The 16,665-nt window shown below is 57.8% G+C and overlaps 1 protein-coding gene across 3 annotated transcripts; it reads right to left on the bottom strand.

Moving 5' to 3' along the window:
* Positions 1-267: 267 nt before the first annotated feature.
* On the bottom strand, positions 268-14,929 carry TMEM161A (transmembrane protein 161A). 3 transcript variants are annotated; one of them, XM_043502428.1, is made up of 13 exons: positions 14,776-14,829; positions 12,703-12,806; positions 12,294-12,374; positions 12,161-12,206; positions 11,294-11,391; positions 10,740-10,896; positions 7,849-8,000; positions 5,475-5,535; positions 4,832-4,975; positions 4,153-4,266; positions 3,445-3,612; positions 2,759-2,859; positions 268-2,030 (listed from the first exon to the last, which is right to left on the bottom strand). In XM_043502428.1, the coding sequence occupies exons 2-13, from the start codon at positions 12,707-12,709 to the stop codon at positions 1,759-1,761; spliced, it is 1,401 nt and encodes a 466-aa protein (XP_043358363.1). In that variant the 5' UTR covers positions 12,710-12,806; positions 14,776-14,829; the 3' UTR covers positions 268-1,758. The 3 variants fall into 3 exon arrangements, with proteins under 3 accessions (XP_043358363.1, XP_038240125.1, XP_038240124.1); XM_038384197.2 differs by lacking the exon at positions 12,161-12,206 and having other exon boundaries at positions 14,776-14,929; XM_038384196.2 differs by lacking the exons at positions 12,161-12,206; positions 14,776-14,829 and adding an exon at positions 13,171-13,222.
* Between the last annotated feature and the right edge of the window lie 1,736 nt (positions 14,930-16,665).

Raw genomic sequence — 16,665 nt, 5'->3', positions numbered from 1 at the left:
CTCACAGGGGCTGAGCTGCTGCTTGAATGGGTCATGTTCCTGCCTCATCTTAGGTTGCTGCAAGAGCTTTGCTCCTCAGGCTTGTTCCAAGGTCTTTCTAGAGGCAGTGCCCTCCCCGCCCACATTACTCAAATGCAGCCACCTCTTGGGTGGAACATAACAGATGCTTTAAGAGCGCACAGCAACACTGCAGCATGCATTTGGATGGTGACTTGAAGAATCCTCTCTCCTGCTACAACTGCAGGAATCTAACCAGCAAGTGGGTTACAGTTCTATGTGTTTATTCATAAAATATCCTTGTACCTGGTTGCATTTATTCTAGAAGTCAGAATTAATAAGGCCACGGGGCTAGGTAATTTTACACAGAGGAGGGGGATGATTTCCTGAGGAGAAATTAAATCAAATTCAGGCCACAGAAACCCCCCACAAAACACCCCTTCGGCCAGTCTTGGGGGGAATCACTCTTTAGGACCGCAGAAAAGCTCCCTAGGGGAGCAGGTGCCTCGGCCCTGGTAGAACCCGAGTTCTGGAAGAACAAAGCTACCAGAAAAGAGCTCGTTTAATAAATCATCCAGTGATTTCCCACCTGCACCCACCCAGTGCCCTGCAGGCCATGAGCCCCCAGCACAGGGCAGGCTGGTGCAATCCTGGCCTAGCACCAGGGAAGGGCTGCAAGTTCCCCACTGGGATGGGGTTTGCTCTGGGGTCCTGCTGGCGAGCGATGAAAGGGCCCGGCCCCTAGAGCAGCAGGAGCCCAAGAGCCAGGATCGGGTTGCGCCTGCCCCACAGGCCAAGGGAAGGATGCTCTCGAGGGTGTTAGATGGCTGCACAGCCAGTGCTGTATCTGCCATGGGAGAGGCTGCCCGTGGGATTTCCATTCCATCTTCTAGGCGTGGCTATGAACCAGCGTCCTCCCCTCCCCCCTTTCCCAGCCTCAGCATCACCCCACCCCCAAGCTCCCTGCAGCACCAAGCGCCAGAGCTCTGCTGCGTCCGGGAACCTGGGGCCAAGCTCATTTGACTTGCAGGCCTAGTCCCCATTTCTCCATTGCCCTGCGGGGCCATTTACAGCCGTACAGAGCGTGCCATGTCATCAGAGCAGAATAGGAGCACCCCGCACTGGTGTCAGCAACTGCAGGGCCCCAGAGACCCCAGCCCTCCGATGAACCATCTCATGTTACCCACCAGCAGGCTCCTCCCTGGGTGGGAGGTGGGGAGGAGGCTGAGGCCAGATCAGGAACCACTGGCTGAGAGGGCCCCTGAGCTCTCAGGGGGGTGCCGGCAGTAGAACGTGGGCCACGGACAAGAAGCTGTGTAGGTGAGACAGCCCCCACCATGGAGCGGGAGGGAGGCTCGGCCAAAGCAAGCTGGGGAGATCGCCTAGAAGACGCTGTCCCCATGCCGGCTGTGCTTGGGGCCCCTCCCTCTGCCCCTGCACACCTCCCAACCCGCTCCAATGCAGGCTGGGAAGACGCTGAGGAGCCGCCCCCCCCCCCAGCGAGTTACTCCTGCCCCTTCGGCGGGCAGAGACAACCAGCCAGCAGCCGGTTCAGTCTCTACACACAGCAGGGGCAGCTGGCTTGGGCAGGTGAGGAGATGGGCCAAGGGCAGCTCTGCGCTGTCACCCAGGTGGACACAGGGCAGAGAGCCGGCAGGTGGGAACTCATCTCGGCCCCAGCCCGTGGCATGTAGCCCACAGAGTCCATTCCACACAGGGCCCTGCAGGTCCTGGGGCCCCTTGGCCCCGCTGCAGCTGTGGTTAGGAGGCTGCCAGGTACTGGTGGAAGTAGAGACCAAAGAGGCTGGTGATCACTTGGCAAAGGGCCACCCACCAGGTCAGGAAGGCGAAGAGTCCGCGGTAGAAAAGCGGGGTGAGGATGGCACCCAGCACGCCCGTGATCTGCGCCACCGTGGCCTGCATGTCCTCTCCTCCCACCTCCTCAGCCGAGGGAGCAGCGGGCTGGGCCGGTGCAACACCCACCACCAGGGAGACGGGTGGGGGTTCGGGGAACAGGCCCCACGAGTAGTTGCCTGCAAGACAGAAGGGATAAGAGGGACTGGTGAGCATGGGGGGAGCCAAGCTGATCCCCCACCCCTGGCAGGGGCAGAGTGCACCCCTCTAGTCCCAGCTAGCCTTGCAGGGACAGGTCCCTCCAGTGGTTCCCTGCAGCACCTGTCCTGTCACCCAGCTGTTGGGGCGTTTCCCGGCTCTGCTCAGCCGACTGGAAACGGTGACTCAGGGCCGGGGGAGGCATGCCCCGGTTTACAAACGGGCAAGGGACTGCCCCCCAGGCTGGCTCAGACCAGGGCCAGCACCAGCCACTGCAGGGGGAGGTGCATGACCTCTGCTGATGTGGGACAATCTGCCCTCCCAACCCCTGAAACAGGACATCGAACCTTCCTTCCAAGCTGGGTGTTTGGGGCCAGGGCACCCTTCCCTGCCAGCCAGCCCCAGGTGCAGGGACCCCAGTTCAGTCTGGGCCCTGGACACCTGCCCATCAGGTAGTGGCCTGAGACCCAACAAACTCATTTCACAAAGGGCCCCTCAGCTGCAGTGGAGAGGTAACCAGGAAGAGCGGCTGGAGACAAACGCAGCTCCAGTGTCGTGCTCAAAATCGCAGCCACGGTGCTGATCCCCCAAGCAAGGCTCTGAAAGCCTCTCTGCCCCTACTCCTGGGGTGGCAAGTTGCAAAGGGCAACTCATCCCCTGGCCTGAGCCTGTCTCCCCGGCCCAGCCAGCCCCCCAGCCGGCTCCCTACCCAGCGATTTGAGAAGCAGCGTGCAGTGCAGCGTGAGGATGATGGGGCCCAGGTACTGCAGGCTGACCACGGTGACGTAGCAGTAAATCCTTGTGACCTGGAAATGGAGAGGAATCAGCACAGAAGGGACGTGAGCAATGTGGGGCAGCACCAGACGGTGATTCCAGATGGCGACTCCGGACACCTGAGGCTCTGCAAGCCTGGGCAAATCACTGCCCCTCTTGGTGCCTCTCCCATTGGCACCCCGTCCTGCCTAGGCAGGGCAGGGACTGTCTCCCGGTGCTGGGCCTGGCAGAATGAGGCCCGCGGGGTGCTATTACTGTCAAACCCGTACTAGAGAAGAGAGTCAGGAAGGAAAGAGACCAAGAGGGAAGGGGCTGGGAAAGGAAACTTTGCCCAGCTGCTCTCTGCCCAAGGCCTGTGCTGTCTAGATTCCGGTGCGTGTTGCCTAGGCACCTGTCGTGGACCTGGTGCTTTCAGGGGGGACAGTTCTAGCTACAGCCAGGAGGGGGAATCCCTCTGGAGCTGAGGGGTGCTTAGACCCAGGGCCCTACGGCCAGCTGAATGGAGCTGGTTCACAAGCCTCCGAGGAGGCTGAGAGCGATCAGCTGCAGACTCTGGGCAAGGAGCCTGAATCTGCTTTTTGCCCCAGCTGCCCAGTTACTCTGCCTGGCTGGCGCCTACCCCGCTGGATCTCCAGAGCGTGATGCGCCCAGCTTCCCTCTTCATCTGCTCCACCCAGCGCTCTGCTGCCGAGGTAGGCCTGCAGGTGGTGGCGCGCCATGGCCAGGCGCAGCAGGCCGAGGGCGACAATAGTCCAGAGGCGCGTGGAGTTGTAGGCAGCGTCCGACATGCTGGGGTAAGAGGACAGGAGGCTGTTAGCATGAAGGGGGCAGAATTCACTTTCACAGGGCACGGACTGTACAGCAAGGGACACATCAGAAACAGCAGGGGCTGGTGGGAGTTTAGCCAGCACTGCCAGACAAGTCGGGGATGTTACCAATAGCAGAACAGAGATGGAGAGTCAGGACCCCTGGGCTCTGTTCCCAGCTCTGGGAGGACAGTGGGGCCTAGCAGTTAGAGGCAGGAGGCACCTGGGTGGCAGGATTCCTGGGTTCTATTTCTTGGCTCTACCAACCACTGATCTGTTGTGTGACCTTGGTGGAAAGTCTCTTCCCCTCACTAGCAAGGTTGATGTCACTGACCTCACTGGGGATGGCGAGTCTGAACTAATAAAGCACTGGCAGACGCTGCGATGGCTGAGGGTAGCGCAGGGCACAGGACGGTTGTTTATCAAAGGCTGGACCCGTGTCTGCACCCGGTGGATGGGGAGGGGAACAGACTTGGATACCCCCTCCCCCTTGCCTGCCTGCTGACTGCAGTGGTGCACTCACATCTGGACCGTTTGTTTCCCCATGGGTGCATGAAGCAACAAGTCTCGGGAAATGGGCTTGATCCACATCACCACCACGACCAGGGGTGCCAGGAAACTCACGTGGAGCAGGATCCTGCCGGGGGGAGGATAAAGAACTGGAGTCAGAGCCTAGCTTTCCCCCATCTCTGCCACAGGGCGGCACCCTGAACCACGGGCTCCTGTCGGCATTCACCTGAAGGCACCGCCAGCTGTCCGCCTCCAGCAAGGACCATGCAAAGCTCACCGGGAAAAGCAACACCCTCCAGGTATCTCAGGGGAGGGAGGTAGATGGGGAGGGTTTTTTAGAAGAACAGAACCAGGTAGCCTGGTCCCTGCCCTGCCCCCAGCATACAGTCAGCACCTCCACAGACCTTCCAAATTTATCAGAGGTCCATTTCCTGGCAGAGCTCCTCCCTCTACACTCCCCCAAGTGTCTGAATGACACCCCTGCTTTACATCCGCAAAGCACCTCCCAGGCCACAGGGCTTGTGCGTGGCTCGCAATGCTGCCATGCTGCCACCTTTGGGGTGGGGCAGTACCCAGGGGAACAGAGCTCCCCACCCGCTGTCAGACAGCAGCCAGGGGTGGCGGCCTTGTGCCAGTCTTGCAGCCCACCCATATCTCTGGCTGCTTCACAGACAAGCGGGAGGTTACTCAACTGGGTCATTGGCCTGTCTGCGGCCATCTTCAGAGCGTCCAGGTGAGTCTGCGCCAGCCGCAGTCCCGGGAACGTCAGACACGCGCCAATGAAGGAACAAAGGGCCACCAGCCCCAGCTTGAAGGTCAGTTTGGTGATGGGAACTCTGCAAACACGGAGCAAGGGATCATCTAGAGTCAGATAAGGCTACAACATGCTAACAGACAGAATTCAGCCTGCGGCAGGGTTAGCACGAGGACCGGAAAGGCTCTTCCTCAGGGACCAGCAGAAGCGAAAACACACAGACCTTCTGCCCTTTTTATGCGTCTATCTGATGGATAAAAAAAGGCCTGGAAAGATTCTCTCCATAATGCTAGCCTTAAGAGAATCTTTCCAGGCCTTTTTCACCCTGGTTTTCCCCAGAAGAGGACGGGCGGCTGGGGAACTATGACATCACAGAAGAGAAATCTGATGGTTTTTTTTTAATTCAGTCTGCTTAGTTAACATTCATTTAACTCCAATGTCCAAAACACACTTAGGAGAAAAATATTCTTTGTTAAAGATTCAACACAAAGGGCTGGTGACCAGATCAGCTGCAAAGACTCAAAAAGCTCAACCCTCCCCCATCCCATGTGCTTTTCTATTATCTGCTCCACCAGACTTACGTCCATTCCCATCCTCGCTGCTTTAAGAAAATCTCCAGGTTATCACTGACATTGGCAAGCCCTGCAAAAAACAGAGACATGGGTGAGTAGGAGAGATTGCGTTGGAAGGGAAGAGGCAGCAAGTGACGGGGAAAGCAACGGTGTAGCTTTACTCCAATCGCTACAGCAGGTTCCTAAGAGTAAGTCACTAAGGGTGAAATGGTCAAAAGCACCTAAGGGCTCATCAACATGGGAAAGTTATACCAGTATAAGATAGGGTGTGAATTTAAACCCCTGCAGTAACACCAGTATATAATCATAGAATATCAGAATCATAGAATATCAGGGTTGGAAGGGACCCCAGAAGGTCATCTAGTCCAACCCCCAAGTGGACACCCTGAATCCAGTAAAGGGGCCTTTTTAAAGTTTAGCTTATGTTGCTTTGGAAGTGGTTTAAACTACTTTGGTGTACTTTAAGAGAGCCAGCATACTATGAACTATTCCAGCAAAGTGCTGCTAATGTGGATGTAGCCATAATGGCAAAGCCCCGCTTCGTACCGACATAGTCAAACCTGCCCCCCCCGACACAACATTATCCCGGTACAAGCGCAGCTCTGCCCGAGTGCGCTGTGCCCACACTGGGAGCGCTTTGATTCAGCAGAGCACTTCCCGACATGTGTGACTCTAGGCCTTAAAGCTACACACATGCGCAAGTGCCTGCGAGATCCCTCAGAGTGCAAGGAGCTGGCTCAGATAAATATTTTATTTATTTGTCTGTCTAAGGGGTTGTAACGAGTTGGGGCAATTTCCCATTAAGAGGACCAGTGGGGAATCAGAAACACAAAACCCACAGACTGAAAGCAAGCGCATCCCACCCTCCAGCCCCCTAAACGGCTCATCTGGAGAGTGGTTTTGGAGTCAATTTTCTGCACACCAGTTAATTGGGCCGAGAGATCCTGATCCCTTGTCACTTCCCCTGATGTAAATCAGGAATAACCCCATTGCTGTCAGGAGACGTCCCTGGCGATAAGCGAGAGCAGAATCAGGCCATCTCCTGCGAGGTTGCTGGCTCCCAGGAGCCACATGCCAGTCAGACAGCCCTTCCTAAGCTCCTTTGCCATCCCAGCAACACAGCTGGCCAAGGGTGACAAAAGCCAGCAGTAAAAGTAATTAATCTGCTCGTAACTAGACAAGAGCAGGGCGGGATTCAGAGCCCATGGGGGTACATCGCTTCCCATGACCTCATTCCAAAGACTGGGGGGGTGGGGTGGTCCTTTGGCAGGTTGCTCACAGCTGGGTCCAGAACCATGCCCAGAGCAGGCCTGTGCGCTGTTCAGCGATCTGAATACAGGGATGGCCAGTATCCACCTAGTCCAGTCTCCTGTCTCCAGCAGTGGCTAGTACCAGCTGCTTCAGAGGAAGGCACAGGAAACCCATCAGTTTTGGGATAACCTGTCCCCATGGAATGTTCCTTCCTGACCCCTGCTACTTAGCGTTGGCTCATGCCCTGAAGCTTGGGGATTTTTAGCCCTTCTCAACCCCTTGGGTTTTTTTTAACCCTTACTGCTATAACATTACATAATCTTGTGCTACACATTCATCTTTTTGCACAAAATCCCACTGAGCTCTTGGCCTCAGCGCTGTTTTACAGCGGTGAGTTCCATTGGCTAATTGTGCCTTGCACAGGAAAGCACTTTCCTTTTATCCATTTAAAGTGGCCACCTGGGCTGTAGCACAGTGCTAGGGGCCTATCATTGCAGCAAAAGCTACCACACCAGGACGAGCACTGTAACAGCTTGGACCTGCATGCCTGTGTCTATGGGTCTGTCTAGCTAGGAGGAGCGTTAGGGTGGGGTTAGCTGACTGAGTTAAGGGTTAACCTGCACGGATGTCAGGGGAGAGATTGGGTTAGCCAGAATGAGTTGGCTCATCCCAAACTAACTTCAGCTGCTTTTCTTAGACAACCCACCTGCGACAAACAGGGGTCTAACAGTTTAACGTGCATGGGGACAGGTTTATACTACGATGGCCAAACAGGGCAGATTTCCTGCCACACACTCGCATCTACCATAGACTGGGATCGTTCACAGAACGGTGCTATGCATGACCCCCTCTAGTACACCTGAACACATGGAGGCAACAGGGGCCCCCATCCCACAATTGGATCCAGAAGCACAGAACTGCAGGAGCATGCTAGCAGGGTCACTGCATCCAGACACATCCCCCTGCCACAGCCACATTTGCAGACGGTTCCAACCACAGCTGTTAAGTCCGTGGGCAGCCTGGCTCATCCCTACTGAGGGATCTGCCACAGTGGCGCTCAAATCCACCTGTCCGCCCGATCCCCAGCTCCCTCCCCGCACCCGGCGCGGCCCCAGCCCCGCCGCTGGCTGACCCGAGTCGAGGCCGAACTCCAAGTAGTCCTCCCGCACGACGAGCACCACCATGGCAATGAGGAGGAAGAAGAAGGCAAAGGTGAGGCAGACGGAGCGCTCGCCCCCCTCCTCTGAGCGGAAGTAGTGGTGCATGACCATGAAGAAGATCTTGCTGCAGGCACAGGGGGGCTGGTGTTAAAGAAACCAGTTGGGCTTGGCCTTTACATTGTCCCCCCTGCCCCCAAACGTTCACTGAAAAGGCTTCTCACACCAGGGGACCCACTTGATGGCTAAAGACAGTTCTCCCGCTTTGGATGGCTCCTGCCTGCTGGCCCCGGGGTGAGGCCAGTTTGCTGGGCCTTGGTGTAACTCCTAATGGAGAAATGTCTCCCTCTCATGCATGGCCACTGCTGCGGGTATGGCTGGAGGCCTTGGCAGAGAGGCCAAAGGCTGGGTGGGCCACAGAGAGTAAGCTGCTCTCATGGGCCTGACAGCGAGCCCCCCCCCCCCAACAGGGACGAGGAGCAGCGCTCAGGTGTGCAGGACGTGTGTATCTGAGCCTCTGGGAACATGGAGCCGGCACCTTTCACCGGGGAATACAAACCAGTATAAAACCAACACATGCCTCTGTCTAGTCACTGTCTGAGGACTGGGAGAGACCCTGGGCTGCAGCTGTCAGGAAGGCCCTTGTAGTCATTGTGGTGGGAGACCAGCTGTGTCACTCACTCCGTGTGCAGCCTTGGCAAGGCACTTAGCCAACCTAGGCCTCAGTTCTCATCTGTAAGGCAGGGAGGTGAAGCCCCCACCCTCTTGGTCTGTCTGTTAGCACAGCCCTAGGGAGCAGCTGGCACAATGGGCCTCCAATCTCTTTTGGGGGTGGGGCTCCTGTAACAACCTCCTCACTGGGGTCCTTGCATGTGGGGGAAACAAAGCAACAGGTGGCCCAGCCCGGGGAGGTTTCATCACTCTGTGTTACGCACTGGAGCCCGATCCCAGGGCCCACTCTCTGTCAAGCTGGCAGGCTCTCAGAAGCACAGCCTGGCACCCGCAGCCCAGCCCCTGCTAGCTATGAGGGACTGGGCGAGCCCGAAGGGGATTCTCCCCTCTCCATTTGGGTGATCACAGCATAGGCAGGGCTGACATGGCTGCCAGCAGCACCTCTCAGGTGACTCTGGCAGGGAGGGGTTTAGAGTGCAGCCTCCTGCCAAGGGGAGAATCGGGGTGATCCTTCCCCAGGCCCACCAGCAGCCAGCTCTACTCACTGGGGTCCCCACAGAGCCCAGAAGCAGCCACACTGGGCGTGCTTCATTTCTGCAGTGTCTGTGACATGTTCTGTACCAACCCCCTGCCCTCAGGTCCACATCTCACCCAGGAACAGCTCCTGCCTCAGCCTGCAGGGGAGAAAAGTGTGGGTACGGGGGGGAAAAAGGGGTTCCCTGAACAATTTGGACCTGGGGCGTTATGCTTTGTGCCTACTGCTGAGGTTAAATACGCTGGCATTAGGGAGGCTGCCTGGCTGTTGTATCCACCTCTGGCCACATGCTCTGAAGGGAAGAGCTGCCCATGGGTGAGGTGGCCCGATCTGCTGGCTGCCCGCGGTCGATCTGCCGGGTGACGCAGCCCAGGGCCAGGCTGGATAGGAGGAGAAGCATCTGCACCTGAGGAGAGAAGGCCTGAGGGGTTCACTCAAAGGGACTCACTGGGGTGTCACCTGCTGGCAAGGGGGTGATTATGGGTAATAAAAAGAAACAATTAAGGCCTTTCTTTAGGGTCCCCAAGCCAGGGTTTGGTTCCCCACCCCCATTAGCAGCCAGGCCTCAAGGCTCAGGCCATTTTGCCAATCCCCGGGTGCCCTGTATCAATCAGCCGCAGGGAAAGAGGAGGGACAGGCAGGCTCACGTGGCGCTATGTAGATGTTCACATAAACCACCGGGGAGTGGGCCAGCCACGCTTTCAATGGGGATAGACAGACGGTCCAGACGGCCCTACTTTACAGCAGCCTGTAAAAGTGTCCGGGAGCCCTTTCATCCATACTGATTGCAGCTGCCACGGCATGAGCACCTCATAAAGCATGCACTTCATCGGGCCCCTGCCCGGTTCTCGGTGGGGAAGGCTCTCATTATGCAGCTTTACAACTTGTCAGGGAGCTGTTTATAAGTCCATAAATTAAGCCATTCGGCCTTAGCCAGGTTTCTAATTGAAGAGGATGGTGGGTTTCTTCCCCCGTTATTTTGCCTGTTGCTGGCAGCCTTATAGAGCAGCCTGCACTGCTCTGAGCAGAGGGCGAGATGAACAGGTCAGCTGGATTCAGGCATGACCTGCCCATGGAGGAGAGGATCTTAGAGCTGATCCAAAGCCATCCAGATGAGAACACCTCCGGAGGTCTATCATGAAGGGACCCTCTTCCTGTTCTCGGTGTGTACGGCGCTTGGCACAAGGTGGTACTAGCTATGCCCGGGACTCCTAAGTGCTACGGTAAATAAATAACGGGGATTCTACCCCTTGCTCTGGGAGGCTCACCCAGTCTCTGCCCGGCTCACCCAGTCTCTGGCCAGGTACTTACACAGCCCTCGTCACTGCAGGATCTGAGCACGTGGGAGTCATTCCTGGATTCATTTCTGGGACGCCTCCCCCTTTTTCCAGCTCGGGAGCCTCGCCTCACGCAGAGCCAGTGCCTTGTCCGAGGTAAACGCAGGGAGCCGTCAGCCAAGCCAGGAACTGAACCAGGAGTCTCTTGTATCCATTAGATCATCCTGCCTCCCCATCATACTCCCTGTATCCCTCACCATCAGGGTCGCTTTCCTGGCTCCCAGCCCCGACAATCCCTCTCCCTCCAGACCCTGGCACGTGGTTAGGGAAGCCTGTTGCCAGCCTCCAAGGCAGAGGGGGCAGGGTAGGAAAGGAAGGATACACGGAGAAGACAACTGTAAGCAGGCACCACAGGATGCCAATATTCATCTCCTTCCGGGGGTCCGCCAGGCAGTAGTAGCCTTCAGTGAAGAGGTAGACGAGGGTGGAGTAGACGGCAAAATCCACGAACCACTGGTACTCCAGGAAATAGCGCAGCACTGGAAACGGGCAGCGAGACACGGGGCTGTCACCACCAGCCAGTGTGCAAGAAGTGAGCTCACCCTGCCCCCCCCGCAGCAAGTTGTGTGTGTGTGGGGGGGGGGGGGGCAGTGAGGTACACTTCCCTATCTGAACTTCTTTGGTCCTCATAGGGCCACTGGCCTGAACAAGGGCTTGAGAATCAAGACTACTGGGTTCTGTAACAGGTTCTGGGAAGCAATTGGGGTCCCGTAGGTTAAAGCAGGGGGGGCTTGGGAGTCAGGACTCCTGGGGTCTATTCCCTGGCTCTGCCATAGAAAACTCAGGTCAGTCACGCCCCTCTCCCTACCCCATAGGCCTTCAGCCTTCAGCCACTGCGGTGATGGGCACACACTGATTCTGGTGAGTAGGAATTACCAAGAGCATCCACTGTGGTTATTGGGGTGGTCTCCAAATGCAAGTTGATGTCCTTGGGCACTGACAGGGGTTTATCTTCTGTGACCCCGTTCAGCCTCCTGCGAGAGAGAAACAGGCTCAGAATGGCAGGAACAGAGCACAGCGAGGGTGGACAGCAGCCCATGGAGCAGGAATTCAGGCTCCCTGCCTCTCTTGGTTGTATCCAGCTGCTGTCACTTACCTTGGACTTAGCCCTGGTCCGCACACAGATTTGGTTCTGGTAGAACTAGGTCAGTTAGGGCGGTATAGTTATACAGGTACAATGTCTCATGTAGATGCATTTACCCCAGGATAAAAGCGTCTATCAGTATAACTCAAAGGTTCTCAAACTTCATTGCACCACGACCCCCTTCTGATGATAAAAATTACTACATGACCCTGGGGGGAGGGAGGGGGAGCCTGAGCCCACCCAAGCCCTGCTACCCCAGGTTGGGGCCTGTAACCTGAGCCCTGCCACCCAGAGCTGATGCCCTTGGGCATCAGCTTTGGCCCCAGGCCCCAGCAGTCTAATGCCAACCCTGGTGACCCCATTAAAACAGGGTCACGACCCATAGTTTGAGCACCATGGATATAACTTATTCCCCTGCCAGCACACTTATCCAGACACAGCTGTGTCCACACTCACAGTGCATGTTGCACTGCTTCAGCTGGACCAGTGTCGGTAAAGCAACAGAACTTGTGTATCTAGACAAGGCTTGAGACTGATGGGGGCAGATGTCACCTTTTCGGATGGGTGTGTGTGCATCTTGCACCACAGGTCTCCGATCGGAGCCTCTGGGTGCTACCATTATTAAACCCCAGTTCCACCCCCCTGCCCTGACTGCTCACCACACCATATCTCTCCAGAGATGGGGGCAGGTTGAAGAAGTCAGGCCTGGAAGACAAGAGACCTAATTTGCACTCCAAACCATCCCATCGTCACCCCCAATAACAAAGCATGGACTGCAGGGGTTCCGCTCACCGGTCTCGCTTGGCCTTGGGCTTCTGCTTCCCTGCCAGGGCATACAACTCCTCCTCCGAAGGGTGCTTGTAGCGATACAGGCTGAAGGGAGGGGGTCAAGGATGGAACAAAATATAAACAATCAGCTGGGGAGAGTCAGAAATGTCTGACCGGATGAGTGAAAACCAGCAACACTGCAGGCGACTGGAAAAGGGGCTGCAGGTCAGGGTTGCAGGACGTTGGCAGGGCTGTACAGGGGAGGGTGCCGAGAGTTGAGATGTGGTACACAGGCAGAGCTGGGTGTGTATGCTGGCGGGAGCTCAAGGCAGGAATAGCAAAGGGATGGGGATTGAGGGGCAGTGTTTGAAGGAAGAGATGCAAGAGTAGAATGGGGGCATCGATTTGGAGCTGGCTGGAAAACCTCCTGTACCTGCCATTGCAGAGCAGCCAGCGAGCGAAGGAGCAGTGCGGGGACATCCTCTGCATGATGCTCGCCGTAAGCAGGCTCACCGCCAGCTGCACCCCCATCACAGCCTGGCAAGGAAACGAAGACAATCCGAACCGCGAAGTCAGCAACAGGGCTCCTGCCCATCGCAGCGCATCCTCTGAGCCAGAACACCCCTGCCCAGATTCCCGAGCACATGAATGAGCGTTCAGTGGCTTTTCTGTCTGGGTTTTCCAAAGCTACACTCTACATGGCTGGTGCTCTCTGAAACCCAGCTGAGTGCAGAGGGCCTATGCTAGGCACAACATGGGACTTGGTGCATAGAGGTTTGTGTAGTCCCGTGACCACCCCCTGGTTCCAGTCAGACACAAATTTCTTAGTCCTGGTGCCTCTGGAAGGACTTTGTTTAATTCAGAAAGTTGGGGCCCAAGCAGATCCTTCCAGGATTCAAACCTGGTTTTTGACGGGAGCCTGCATGTTTCAAACCCGATGCATAAACCACTAAGCTGCAGCACCACGGCACCCAGGACAGCGTGCTGCTGTACATCTCTCTTGAGGAGAGCAGAAAGAAAAAGACCCTCTAACAATCAGGGGAGACACGAGACACTTCTGCAGATACTCTGCAGCCATTTCACGTTGCCCATAAGGCCTGGAAACCAGATACAGATGCCGCCCCTGCAGCAGCAATGCCTTCCCAAGCCCCAGAAAGGGCACCAGGCGAACTCCTATTTATAGGAGCAGGAAGAGCAGCCCAGATACTCAGGATCTTCCTGGGGCCCAGGCCTCCTCCCCCACCAGTGGGTTTCATTCACCAGTGAAGAGCAGCCACTGCTCTGGGGCAGGGAGCTTTTGGGTCTGGTAAAGAGCCGGGGAAGGGCACCAGTGTGTGTGTGGGTTAGGTTACCAGGGGCAGGGGAGGGGGCAGGGGCTTTAGGTTACCAGGGGGCAGGGGCTTTAGGTTACCAGGGGGCAGGGGCTGAGTGTGGGGGGGAGAGGTAGGTTACCAGGGGCTGGGGCTGGGTGTGGGGGGGCAGGTTACCAGGGGCTGGGGCTGGGTGTGTGTGTGGGGGGGAAGGCAGGTTACCAGTGGCAGGGGCTGAGTGTGTGTGGGGGGAGGCAGGTTACCAGGGGCGGGGGGGGGCAGGATACCAGGGGCTGGGTGTGGGGGGGCAGGTTACCAGGGGCAGGGGCTTGGGGGGGAAGCAGGTTACCAGGGGCTGGGGCTGGGGGGGAGGCAGGTTACCGGGGGGAGGCAGGTTACCAGGGGCAGGGGCTGGGGGGGAGGCAGGTTACCAGGGGCAGGGGCTGGGGGTGTGGGGGGGAAGGCAGGTTACCAGGGGCAGGGGCTGGGTGTGGGGGGGAGGCAGGTTACCAGGGGCAGGGGCTGGGTGTGGGGGGCAGGGGCAGAGGGTGTGGGGGGGCAGGTTACCAGGGGCAGGGGCTGGGTGTGGGGGGGCAGGTTACCAGGGGCAGGGGCAGGGGCAGGGGCTGGAGATGGGAAGGCAGGTTACCAGGGGCAGGGGTAGGGGCTGGGGGTGTGGGGGGGGCAGGTTACCAGGGGCTGGGGCAGGGGCTGGGTGTGGGGGGGGAGGTTACCAGGGGCTGGGGGGGGAGGCAGGTTACCAGGGGCAGGGGCTGGGGATGGGAAGGCAGGGGCAGGGGCTGGGGGTGTGGGGGGGGCAGGTTACCAGGGGCTGGGGCAGGGGCTGGGGGGGGGGAGGCAGGTTACCAGGGGCTGGGGCAGGGGCTGGGTGTGGGGGGGCAGGTTACCAGGTGTGGGGGGGGAGGCAGGTTGGCAGGGGCTGGGGGTGGGGGTGGGGGTGGGGGGGCAGGTTACCAGACCCTGAGGTTCTAACAGCTGCCTAGGCCCCGCTACAACGCAGCTGGCGGGCCCCAGCCGCCCGCTCTCCTGCGCAGAGACACGCTCCCAGGCTCCGCCAAGCCAGGGCCCGTTTCCAGCGCAGGCGCCAGGGCGGCCCCCCCCCCCCCCAGAAGGGCCCCGCTCCGCCCCCCCAGAGGGCCCCCGGCCAAGCCAGGGCTGCTCCCAGCTGGACTCACCATGCCGGGGCCGGGGAGCGCGCCCGCAACCAGCTGCCCGCAGCTGGCCCGCGCATGGAACCCCGCCCTCCCCACAACCAATCACAGGCCGTTCTGCGGGTGACTGCCAGCGGCTTAGCCAATGATAGCGCAGTCGCTGGGAGAAGGGCGGGTCTTGACTCCGGGCAAAGAGGTGCTTGGGTAAAGGCAGCCCCGCTCCTCCTCTCCCACCGGGTTCCGCCGCGTTGCATGTCGGGGGTTGTAGTTTTTCTCTCTCTCGTGCGTCACGCTTCTGGAGCCAGTTGACTTCAGCCACCTCCAGAGATGTCCTGGGTGGGTGACCCTGCCCCCCACGTGGCTGCCGCCTCTCCAGATGTGCAGTGGGCGGGCCACACTGTAGCAGCTGGCTCCCGCCTCTCCGGGGGGGGTCTATGATGTACTTCGATTGTGCTTTAGAACTTGGTGACCTTCGTTCCCTGATAATAATAATAATTACAACCCGATGCCATTAAAAGGCACCGTTCAGCTTGAGGATCCCAAAGCGTCTTGTAAACATCCATGAAGTAACTCTCCCATTCACCCCTTGTGAGGCAGGGCTGGGTTATTTATTCTATGATGAGTTATTAGTATTTCCATTTTACCGAGGGACAGAGAGGTGAAATGACTGACTTCAGTGCCCCTTGCTCCAGCCGCTCGTCAGCACTGACCAGGGATATAAATCACGGGAGGTGCAGAACCTGGGATGGTAAAGGGGGGCCAGGTGGAGGGAGAGAGGCAAGTTAGCACTCCCACCCGTGTGCATTTTCATGAGGAACATGCGGAGTTTGGCCGCCCTCATTTCAGAGCCTGCAGGATGGCCTGTCAGACTGGTGCTCCCAGCTGCTCTCCCCAGGCAGCCTAGGGATGTTGAGTCTTTCGCTCTTCAGCATTATAAGCCTCTTCAGGGTCATGCACTAGGGTCAGTCAGTGTAACCTTTCTGGTGGCCAGACTGCATCCGGGTACCCGGCTAGTGCATGGGCAGCAGATCTATCAGCTGAGCCAAAAGGGAACTCCTCCAGTCCTAGGTCGCTACTGGGAATCCCGAACGCCTGGCCAGGCTGGCTGCTACTCTGCTTCTAGCATGGAATCCTCTGCCCTTGGGTTCAGCTGGTAGGAGCTGTGCTGAGCAGGTCTTGCCTGTGGGGTTGCTCCCCCCAGGCTAAGCTTAGGGACTGCTCAGCTGGCAGGCGTTTCTCCAGGTTGAGCTGGTAGAAGCTGCAGTGAGTCTGTGTAGCCGGAAGCCCCGCTTAGTCTTTGCAGATTGGACACTGGGCAGCATGCTTCGAGACGCAGGAACTTTTGCATGCCTCTCTGCCTAATTAACAGTAAAGGGATTCTGGGCTCTGGGCTACTCAGCTGGCCTAGCCGGCTGCAAATCAACCATGAGTCGTGAGAGCTCTGAGCGAAAACCAAAGAGATTCCGTACACTCGAGATGAAATCCTGAAAACGCCTCTCAGCAGCCATACCAGCCCACTCTGCTGATGGACTCTGACAAGAGGTTGCGAAACAAAGAGCAGTGGGTGCATAGTGCAGACAAGCGCACATGCGCACCACCTTGCCACAGACACAGCCTGTGCAAACACACAGACACAGCTACACTCCAGCCTCACAGGGCACGAATGGTGCACACACACCCCCATATGGCACACACACACTGGGCATGCAGCAGGCATGTGCGCACAGACACACACGGTATTTGCAGGCATCTGTATTGCTCACACCCCATTGTGTCCCCATCCCTGAGCATCCCAGTATAAACACTGCAGCTGGAAGCCACATTTAGGGATCAGAGAAAGGCTAGAGTTCCTGGCCTTCAAGAGAGCCAGCAGGATGGTGGCTTGGACTCAGGCCGGGGGGGGTAGCAGGAGGG

This window comes from Dermochelys coriacea, chromosome 25, assembly GCF_009764565.3.
Source record: "Dermochelys coriacea isolate rDerCor1 chromosome 25, rDerCor1.pri.v4, whole genome shotgun sequence".
NCBI classification, from domain to species: domain Eukaryota; kingdom Metazoa; phylum Chordata; order Testudines; family Dermochelyidae; genus Dermochelys; species Dermochelys coriacea.
This window is presented reverse-complemented; position numbering and strand designations above follow the sequence as displayed.